Genomic DNA, 12,019 nt, shown 5'->3' on the forward strand with positions numbered 1-12,019 from the left:
TTAACCCAGCATAATAGAATAACAAAGAAGCAAGTCGTGTCTACACAATGGCTTTATAAGTTACAAGAAAAAACATTTGGTGGACTTTAACCTGGATGTTTCAGTTTATGAATCTATCAACAATAATGGAGAATAGTAGCAACAGTAAAGGCTTCCAGGAATAGAATTGAGTGAAAAACTTTGTGTTTATTTCTAATCAAGTCTTCCATACAATAATGGCAGACATTAATCACTTCGAAAGTCATAAGGAAAGGAAAACTAAAGACAAACTAAATTAAATTACGAATATTTTGCCATAAATATATATTTCTTTACTACCCACAAGGGGCTAAACACAGAGGGGACAAACAAGGACAGACATAGGTATTAAGTCGATTACATCGACCCCAGTGCATAACTGGTACTTATTTAATCGACCCAGAAAGGATGAAAGGCAAAGTCGGCCTTGGCAGAATTTGAACTCAGAACGTAGCGGCAGACGAAATACCTATTTCTTTACTACCCACAAGGGGCTAAACACAGAGGGGACAAACAAGGACAGACATAGGTATTAAGTCGATTATATCGACCCCAGTGCGTAACTGGTACTTATTTAATCGACCCAGAAAGGATGAAAGGCAAAGTCGGCCTCGGCGGAATTTCAACTCAGAACGTAGCAGCAGACGAAATACCTATTTCTTTACTACCCACAAGGGGCTAAACACAGAGAGGACAAACAAGGACAGACATAGGTATTAAGTCGATTATATCGACCCCAGTGCGTAACTGGTACTTATTTAATCGACCCAGAAAGGATGAAAGGCAAAGTCGGCCTCGGCGGAATTTGAACTCAGAACGTAACGGCAGACGAAATACCGCTAAGCATTTCGCCCGGCGTGCTAACGGTTCTGCCAGCTCACCGCCTTTTGCCATAAATATAGCAATGGGCAATTAGCAAGCTATATTATCTCTATATATATAAACGGCAAAATGTCTGTCTGCGTGTGTGTCCGTTATACAAATCCACAATTTTTCAGTTAGAAGGCTCGCACTTTCTATGATCATTCAAAACCGTTCAAGGGTGGTTGTGCACATCTTTACATTTCCCCAGTCACCCCGCAAAGCCATTAAAAAATCAATAGAAGTGAGTTTTTTGTGAATTTTCTATCCATGCACTAGCACTATGACCCGGTTGACAAATAACTCACTTTTTATATGATGTTTAGTCAAAACTTAAGTAACTTTAACTGTATATAATATTCCATCAAGATTCTTCTTCATTTTTTTACCCATACAAAGAAGGAATGCATTTACATTCTTAAAATTTCACCTCACAGCTAAAGATTTCTAAATATTTAAATGTATTTCAGTCATGCACACTATGTTAAGCATAAGGTATATATTGCCTAATTTATGATAAGCTTTCAAAAGCACTAATATGCAAATTAAGTTATCCACTATGGTAATAGCTTAATTTCTGACTGCTTTATATAGTTGCTGGACATTCTATAATATCAGACAGGGTGAGGAAATCGAATATTTCTCCACAGCAAAGTGGTCAATAAATTGTGAAATGGTCCTTCAGGAGTCCTACCCAATTTTTTTTTTTTTTTTTGCACACCATGAGTAAAGATAGAATATGTTTACATTCTTATAATTTCATCTCACAGCTAAAGCATTCTAATATTTAAAATTCATATATATATATATATATAAAATTAGAAAAAAAACCCACCTTTTATCAATTCAAAATGAACAAGTAAATTACACCATCCAGAAAATTACATATATTAATATAAAATTACATATAATAATCATTGACATTTTATTGTTATTTTAAATTTAATATTTCTATTATATGTAATTTTCTAGATGGTGTAATTTACTTGTTCATTTTGAATTGATAAAAGGTGCTTTTTTCTAATTTTTTATATATATATTATATTTTGTGAAATTTGATTTAGTATTTCTAAATTGAACTTATTTTCCTTGTAAGTTTGGATTTTATTCCCTCAAATAATAATTATATATATATATATATATATAAGGGATATTAGCCAACCGAATATGGCTAGGGACAGGGCAGGGTGGTGGGGGTGTCACTGTTGCATTTAGCCCCAGGCGAACATCAACGTCACCAGATAGGCCTGACGCCATCACGGCATCCTCTATCCTGCAAAGGGAGATCACTCACCAAGAAGCCGATACCACACACGGACCTAGGTTTCAAGGTGTATTGCCTATTACCAACGTGTGGTAGGCATCGCTTCTCGATGAACGACCAACTTTGCAAGATATATATAAGGATTTTCAAGTAAATACATTTACTGATTTCGAAAATCTGTTCGAGAGCAATAATAATTCTCTAAATGAGATATAGACAGTGACTGCTCCGTAATATAAGGGATATTAGCCAACCGAATATGGCTAGGGACAGGGCAGGGTGGTGGGGGTGTCACTGTTGCATTTAGCCCCAGGCGAACATCAACGTCACCAGATAGGCCTGACGCCATCACGGCGTCCTCTATCCTGCAAAGGGAGATCACTCACCAGTTCGCCTGGGGCTAAATGCAACAGTGACACCCCCACCACCCTGCCCTGTCCCTAGCCATATTCGGTTGGCTAATATCCCTTATATTACGGAGCAGTCACTGTCTATATCTCATTTAGAGAATTATTATTGCTGTCGAACAGATTTTCGAAATCAGTAAATGTATTTACTTGAAAATCCTTATATATATCTTGCAAAGTTGGTCGTTCATCAAGAAGCGATGCCTACCACACGTTGATAATAGGCAATACACCTTGAAACCTAGGTCCGTGTGTGGTATCGGCTTCTTGGTGAGTGATCTCCCTTTGCAGGATAGAGGACGCCGTGATGGCGTCAGGCCTATCTGGTGACGTTGATGTTCGCCTGGGGCTAACTGCAACAGTGACATCCCCACCACCCTGCCCTGTCCCTAGCCATATTCGGTTGGCTAATATCCCTTATATTACGGAGCAGTCACTGTCTATATCTCATTTAGAGAATTATTATTGCTATATATATATATATATATATATATAAAATTCATAAATGTCTATATACATACACACACATATATAAGTAAAGGCACATGGCCTAGTGGTTAGAGTGTTTCACTCCCAATCACTACAGTGTCCCTCCCAGTGCTTGCACCCTGATCCACAAAACACCTTCAACCAGCCTCCACCACCTCCAAAGCCAGCCTGGTGGCCTTCTGCCTACTGGCTCCTGTGATGCCAATCATGTTGTAAGTTCTGCAGAGGGACTGGCCTGCAAAGCCTCAGCTTGCCACTTAAATGGGATCCCACCTTGCTTAGCAGCCACTGCTTTGACATCTCTCCACCAGCTCAGCATATTTCCACCTCTTACACCCAATGCAGTCTTCCCAGGGAGGATGACTTGATGCTTCCAAGATCAGCACCATATATATATATATATATATATATATATATCCTTGTTTTTTCTGTGTCCCTTTCTGTAGAAGAGCGTAGGCTCGAAACGTAAATGACTTTTTCTATTCCTGAGCGTTATACTAATACACCTGTTTGTTTTGTACACCACCTGTCTTCGTCTTTTGTTTTTTTCGTAAACTCTCCCTATATATATATATATATATATATATATATATATATATATACATATATATATACACATATCGTTTGTAGAAATACTTAAACCCAGAGGAGAAACACACTCTAAGATATAGAGCAGTTAATATTACAGTGGAGTAAGACAGTTTATCGGGTTGCTCCATAAACCAGCCTACCCCACTATTATATTTATGTATTGTCTATCTGGATGTTTTGTTGTCCCTTTTTTGTATACCCTAGTTGTCCGGATGTTTTGCATTCTTGTCCCATTTTGTATTTTATAAATATATATATATATATATATATATAAATTAAAATGGCAGGCAGATGTGACAGAGATGTAAATATAAGTTTATAAGTTTTAAGACTGAAAACAAGGAAACACAGAGGAGGCAATTGCAGAGAATGAAAGCTGTAGAGAATGAACAACATTTTTTAAAATTAAAATATATTAAAATTGGAATTTCAAGATTTCTTTATCGTTTTAGATCAGTTCAAATGGATGTTTAGAGTTTTGGCTACACACACGCACACACATGCATACACACTGTTTGGTAATTGATCTGAACAACAATAATTCAAGGCTCAAGAGCAATTTAGTATTGCTGATGACAAGGGGACCACTCTAGTGCTGGAGCCATGAAAAATACACCCAGTACATTCTGTAAAGCGGTTATTGTTAGGAATAACACTACCCCTAAGAAATCATGCCAAAAATGAGATATTAGAAGACAGCGTGTTCCTCCAACAATCTTGTTGAAGGGTTCTACCCATGTCACACTGGGGGAAATGCTTAACGGCATTTGTCCCGTCTTTACGTTCTGAGTTCAAATTCCGCCAAGGTCGACTTTGCCTTTCATTCTTTCAGGGTCATACCAGTGAAACACTGGTGTCAATGTAATCGATTAGTCCCCTTCCCCAAAAATTTCAGGTCTTGTGCCTATATTGGAAAGAATTATTAGGGCAGGAGAGACACAAACTGAAACCCCAACTATATATTCTTTCGGTGTTTGTACATCTACCACATCCGCTCGGGAGTGGACTGTGCATTCTATCTTTGCATCATGGTTGACTTAACCACCAACAGTATACAGGTTTGGGCTGTGGGGTTAAGAAGCTTGCTTCCCAACTATGAGGTCAACGGTTCAGTCCCATTGTGTAGCGTCTTGGGTGTCTTCTATTATAGCTTTGCACTGACCAAAGCCTTGTGAGTTGGTTTGTTTGCATTCCCGTAAATTAGCGACTCAGCAGAAAGGGATCGATGGAATAAGTACCAGGCTTTAAAAATAAGTATTGGGGTCAATTTGTTGAATTAAAAACCTTCAAAGCCTTGCGAGTTGGTTTGTTTGCATCCCCGTAAATTAGCAACTCAGCAGAAAGGGATCGATGGAATAAGTACCAGGCTTTAAAAATAGTAAGTACTGGGGTCGATTTGTTGAATTAAAAACCTTCAAAACTGTGCCCCAGCATGGCCACAATCCAATGACAAACCAGTAAAAGGAGAAAAATACGGTAAAAGATATAAGCGAAACCCTGTGGCATAAATATGTGGTCCCCGTACAAGAGTTAGAAACCATGACAGGCAGCAACACCATTACCATCTTCATCATTATCATCGTAACCCAATGCAGCATTATGTTATGTTCTTCAGCAAAACATCTCTTTTTTTTCTTCTGGGCTTCATGCCAATTCCTCACACAAAACCAATACTGCTTATTTCAGTTTTTGGCCACCCTTTGAAACGGCTTCACTAATAACAAGCACCACTTTGCAAATACTGGTTAATGCTTACTTTTACACCCGGCCATCAAAACAAACAAAATAAGGAAACAAGTGTAATAGGTGTGAAAAAAAAAATATTCGGATCTTTTCGGTTTGAACGGCAGTTTTTTCTAGCGGGGTCATATGAAATTGTCACCCATAATTATGACCCTAGTGTCGATCTATTGCATTTCAATCTATTTTAAGGTTAGGGTTAGTTAGGGTTAGGGTTAAGGGTGGGGGGAAGGGTATCTTTTTTTTTCTTCACAAATGTAAATAAACCCAATCTGTTTCTTAAACGAGGGACATATTCATACGGCACAGAATGTTTTTTTTACCTCAATAGACGTCAGTGATTGGTTGAAATTGCAGAAATTGAAGAAAAAACAACAACAAATATCTTACCAACTATAGAATTTTCTCAATAACGCCAACAAAAAAAGATGTTTTATAAACACATTCTACCAGTATACGAAGTTTAAAATTTTTTAGTTACCTAGAAATTATGTTAAAAACTGCCGTTCAAACCGAGAAGATCAAAAAAATGTGTATTAAACGAATATGAAAACAAAAATTTGCGCCAACGAACCGGGGGGGGGGAGGACTTTCGGAAAATTCACAAGAACCGGAATTTTTCTCTCATAACTTTTAGGAAAAAGGATAACTTTTAATGAAATTTCATACAAATACCATTTAAATGGCATAGATTACGATTACAAAGAAATTTGTGGGGAAAATATTTTTTCCGAGGGGTGGAGAGAAGACTTTGGAAGAGAAAGAAATTCATAATGTATTTTTTTTTTGCTTGAGTGTAATGGAAAGAAGTTTGAAATTCCTTTATTTTTCGTTGATCAAAAGGTTTTTTATAAAAGATCCCAACGGTGGAGATGTGTTAAAAAAAAAGCCCCAGCTAAATCGCCCTTAACTTTTTTCCTTGGTGAAAACATATTCACAACCATATTTATGAATTTGTTTCTCTCACCATGATACATTTTCCTAAAAGTTACGAAGGAAAAAATCGGATCTTGTGAATTTTCCGAAAGTCCTCTCCCCACCCACCCCGGCTCATTGGCGCATTTTTTTTTGTTTCGTTTTTCGTTTAATACAAATTTTAAATACCTATTACACTTGTTTTTTTTTTCCTTTTCTTTTGGTGGCCGGGTGTTAAAGTAAACGTTAACCCAGTTAACTTATTTGAATAAAACATAAATAAAAGCATAATTGAAGTTGTTCCCACAGTGAGCTTCCTGTACTCTTTATATATCTAACAGTACACAGAACCGTCTAAAGGCTCAGACGCACTAGGCAGCAACCCGGGAGTTCCACGAGTTGAAGGGGTCCAATTATGATCTATGTATAGATACTATAGGACCCAGGGGCCTTTACTGCTGCCAAGATAGCCTTGACACTACATAGTCCAATGTTTTCTTTAAAAACAAAAGGAAAAGAAAAAAGCAGGGTGTGATCTGAAAACGATTTAGGTCGAACTATTTACGTCGAATCATTCTGCGTGGTTCGAGAAATTATAGATTGGTGGCACAATCGTTAGAGTCGGAAACAAGAACCAATGCTTGCGGCATTTAAGCGACGGTACTTTCCGTTCTAAGACCAAATGGTGGCAGTCAAGTATTGGGGTCGATATAATGTGCATGTAAGGAATCATAGATATGGATGGAATTATAATGAATTATAATAAGAGACCATCATGAGTTCGGACTGTGTCAGTGGGAGAAACTCCTGATAAAGCGAATCTGCGGCCGAGGTTTCAATTCCCGGATTGAGCTATCTTCGCTTCATTTATGTTGCATACATTAATTACTCACAGATACGGGAGTATGGGAGTGAAATATGCATGGGGGTTCAAAACATTTTCATTTCCCCCGAAAATTTTAGCGGGTGCAAGCACACCCCACTGACCCTGCTGTTACCGAGTCTATGATACGTCTATGTATGCGAGTATGTATGTATGTATGTATGTATGTATGCATGGACGGACGTATGGATGCTTGGATGTATGGAGTGGCTGTGTGGTAAGTAGCTTGCTTACCAACCACATGGTTCCGGATTCGGTCCCACTGCGTGGCACCTTGGGTAAGTGTCTTCTACTATACCTTCGGGCCGATCAAAGCCTTGAGTGGATTTGGTAGACAGAAACTGAAAGAAGCCCGTCGTATATATGTATGTATATGTGTGTGTGTATATGTTTGTGTGTCTGTGTTTGTCCCCCACACAACATCGTTTGACAACCGATGCTGGTGTGCTTACGTCCCCGTAACTTAGCGATTCGGCAAAAGCGACCGATAGAATAAGTACTAGGCTTACGAAGAATAAGTCCTGGGGTCGATTTGCTCGACTAAAGTCGGTGCTCCAGCATGGCCACAGTCACATGACTGAAACAAGTAAAAGAGTATGTATGTATATATGTCTGCATGTGTGTGTGTGTATACAAAATGGTAATTAGCCATTTATAGGCGTCCGGCTGTATGTTGCAAAAGCACTTGTTATACAACAGAACCACGCCGACCCTCATCGAACAGATACACGATCGATTATGTTCTAATACTTGATATAACGTACAAGCTTTGGGTCAGACTCGAACACGTAGATCAATAATCGAAATGAAACACTCGTGGCAAAGTGTATATATGTTGTGGTTTAGCTTCAGGTCAGACTTGATCAAACATCGCCCAATTGATATCATCTTGTCCTTTAAAATTTGTCTTTAGGTTTGTATTATTCAATGTGGTTTTCGTGGTTTTCAAATGGTAAAGCGCAATTTGAAGGGTTCTCGGTGCCAGTTGATGCTGTTGTTTCTAACCAATTCGTCACACCAACGTGGAGGTATTTAATTATATCTGTATGCAGCAGAAAATGTAGTAACCTAGTAAGACTACATGTGTTGTGACATACATCTGATGCACGGGCTTACTATATACATTTATACACGCATTTGTGTGTGTATACGTGTGTGTGTTCACACATACACTTACGAACATCGCAGCTACATAAATAAACCAATTAATATATATACATACATCACAACATGTGCGTGTGTGTGTGTGTGTGTGTGTAGATAGATAGATAGATAGATAGATAGATAGATAGATAGATAGATAGATAGATAGATAGATAGATAGATAGAAAGATAGATAGAAAGATAGATAGAAAGATATATAGATAGAAAGATAGATAGATGTACATATTAATAGATAGATAGATAGATGTATATATAGATGTATAGATAGATAGATAGATAGATAGATAGATGTACATATTAGAGATCGAGACGATATGCTACAAGGTATAATATATACAAGCGCCCACACAAACTGTGGGTGTACAGCATGTCATGGTGGTGCTCCTTCGAATTCGTGGGCACTTGAGGCCCCATTACTACACAAACATATATATATACATATGTATATATATACAGACATTATATACATGTGTGTGTGTATTCTAGGCAAATATTATTTCTACATGTGTCTATATAGCATACACATACAACGTCTGTAACGCTCTACATTTAGTCGACGGAATCTCAACATGGTCACAGAGTCTGTCAAAAACAACAACATTTCCCGCAAATCACATCCCTACTATTTTAAATAGGACTAGTCTGGCTACTATCGTCCTACATAGCCAAGAATGTAAGAAGATAGAATGTTTACGGCTAGAATGTCATAGATCGTAAGATCACTCGTTCAGTGCCGACCTGGGGCTAAAAACATGTTCTTAATTCAGCTAACAAGAAAATCTCTATATGGGTGTTCGAACTGCTAAATAAAATAGCACACAAAATCACCTTATATTATTACATCTTACACTGTTAAGTATACTGTATCTGATAAAATAAGTAAATAAAAGGCGGCTGATTATAACTGAGACGTTTCCGATCATAAGTCCACTGGTATCGCGGTTGGCCTAGAGTTAAACAACACCACGTTCTCTAGAACATACGTCTACATGATATATATCTGTATATCTGTGTTTGATAAACATCTGCTGGGTCTTGTGTTGTACATGCCGTGTATGTGAATGTATATAAATATAAACCTGTGTGTATACGTTATATATATATATATATATATATATATATATATATATATATATGTATATATATATATATATATATATATATATATATATATATATATATATATATATATATATATATATATATGCGTATACGTGATCAATGTCTATCTCTCTGTGTACCTCAATAATTACAAGTTTATATATATATAATATAGATCTCTGTATAAACATTATGTAACTAATATAATCTTAATCAAAACACACACTAACAGATATATTATATATACACACATATTTGTGGAACTCATCTACGTGTGTGTGTATTTATATATATATATATATATTATACACACGTTCACATGATTTATGTTATATAACAAAAGTGCAGACCTACTTTAATAAGACTAAAAATGCAGACGGGACAAATCAACAAGACATATTTATACGTGTAACAGTTGATCTTTTACATATGTAAGAGACCTTTAATAGGAATAATCTGTAACTTAAAACGAAAGGTCGCACATTTTAGGGAAGAAAATGTTATGATCGGTGCTTGTTTTACCGATCTCGGTGGAATGAAAGGCAAAATTAACCCTAACAAGATTTCAATTAAATACCAGAATGTATTCTATATGAAATTCAACGATTTCCACCCTAATAATTGGCAATATTAATAGCAATAATGTTTCATGACGCAAGAACAAGGCCTTACATTTTGGTAAGGAATTGATGCTGTGTATTTAATTAGCACCGCAGGTACTAATTGACAGGTACTCGTTTTATCAACCCCTCCCAGAGAGATGAAAGGTTACAGAAGCAGAGAGGATTTTAATAAATACGAGATATATTCGTCCGACGTACAAGATTCCACACCCACCCATTAAATAGTAGCAATATTGTTGATACAATGATATCAATAAGTTATAGTAGTAATAATCAACAATGATGATAATTTACCGCGGGAGCAAAGAGACAGAAAATAGTAGAAGGGCTTTACACAGAACCGGGGGATGGGATGCAAGGAAAAAACGGACGTTTTTAGTAATAATAATTAAAAGAAGAATTAAGTCAATCAATCAAATCAAGTTAAAAGATCTATAATTGTAAGTAATTGAAAGAAGAATAAAGAAATTTTCAATATTTACCTTCTCATAACGAGCTATTTGTTCCGGAGTTGAAGGCATTTTTGCTTGTTACTGATGTTTTTCGTAATATTCTTATATATATATATAAAGTGGTTCGATTGTTTTTTGTTTTCTTTTATCAACTGAAGTCCAAAAACCACAAGACTTGAAGGTTTGTGTCTAGCTGGGTCAGTAGTAAAGAAAAGAATAGGGAAAAGAAAAAAAGTGAGAATCAAACGAGGAGGACACAACGAACGAAACGACCAGGACAAGACGACAGTTCCTGCACACGAGCTAAAAGAACAGGGGTAAACAGACGGGTGGGTTTAGCGCTAATATATACCCTATTTTCAACGAGGACTGACAAATCGCTGAGCAGTTAGCACACGAATCAAGGCCGCAACCGCCGCTCTTTTCCTTCTCTCTCTTAGCTCTTGCTTTTCACCCCCCACTATTTTCTAGTAATATTTGGCTCCAGTTAGTATAAACTGATGAGATACAAATTGTAGAACAGCTCCGGTTGGTTGCTCTGTTGCAAGTGTGGGTTTTCGATTTATGAAGTTTCGTGTTTTGTTTGTTATTTATTCTGTTCGTTTTTAAAGAGGCGCAGTATTTGTTACGATGACGATGATGATAACGATGATGTTAGTCTATAGAGAGAGAGATACTGGCGATAGTAGTAGTAGTAGTAGTACTTGCAATGATAACGGTACTGTGAGAGATGTCTTTTACTCTTGCATATCTCCCTCTCTCTTTCTCCCTTCCTCTCTTTATCACTCTCTCGGTCACTGCCACACCTCGTTCACTCTCCTTGGCCACTCTCTCATGCACTTTATATCACTTTCCCTCTGTCGCTCACTCACACACTCTCATTTGCAACATACTACGTTCTATCTTTTACATTTCTATTCTCTCTCTCTCTCTCTCTCTCTATCTATCTCTCTCTCTCTCTCTTTCAATACATGCATACATACTATTTTACTTGTTTCAGTCATTTGACTGCGGCCATGCTGGAGCACCGCCTTTAGTCGAGCAAATCGACCCCAGGACTTATTCTTTGTAAGCCTAGTACTTATTCTATCGGTCTCTTTTGCCGAACCGCTAAGTTACGGGGACGTAAACACACCAGCATCGGTTGTCGAGCAATGTTGGGGGGACAAACACAAACACACACACACACATATATATACATATATACGACGGGCTTCTTTCAGTTTCCGTCTACCAAATCCACTCACAAGGCTTTGGTCAGCCCGAGGCTATAGCAGGAGACACTTGCCCAAGGTTCCACGCAGTGGGACTGAACCCGGAACCATGTGGTTCGTAAGCAAGCTACTTACCACACAGCCAATCTATAAATTAATATATAATATAGATAGATAGATAGATAGATAGATAGATAGATAGATAGATAGATAGTTGGCTCTATGGTAAGAAGTTTGCTTCTCAATCATATGGTCCTGAGTTCAATTCCACTGTGTAGCACTTTGCACAAGGGTCTT

At 37.4% G+C, this 12,019-nt stretch overlaps 1 protein-coding gene across 1 annotated transcript in view; it reads right to left on the reverse strand.

Moving 5' to 3' along the window:
* The window catches only part of LOC115223159 (hexokinase-2), a 79,105-nt gene extending 67,926 nt beyond the window's left edge, over positions 1-11,179 (reverse strand). Inside the window, exon 1 of the mRNA XM_029793586.2 lies at positions 10,539-11,179. Within this exon, the coding sequence (XP_029649446.1) occupies positions 10,539-10,577 (39 nt within the window). The 5' untranslated portion in view covers positions 10,578-11,179. The remainder of the gene's footprint in view (positions 1-10,538) is intronic.
* Between the last annotated feature and the right edge of the window lie 840 nt (positions 11,180-12,019).

The sequence above is a fragment of the Octopus sinensis genome, linkage group LG22 (assembly GCF_006345805.1).
Source record: "Octopus sinensis linkage group LG22, ASM634580v1, whole genome shotgun sequence".
Lineage (NCBI taxonomy): Eukaryota > Metazoa > Mollusca > Cephalopoda > Octopoda > Octopodidae > Octopus > Octopus sinensis.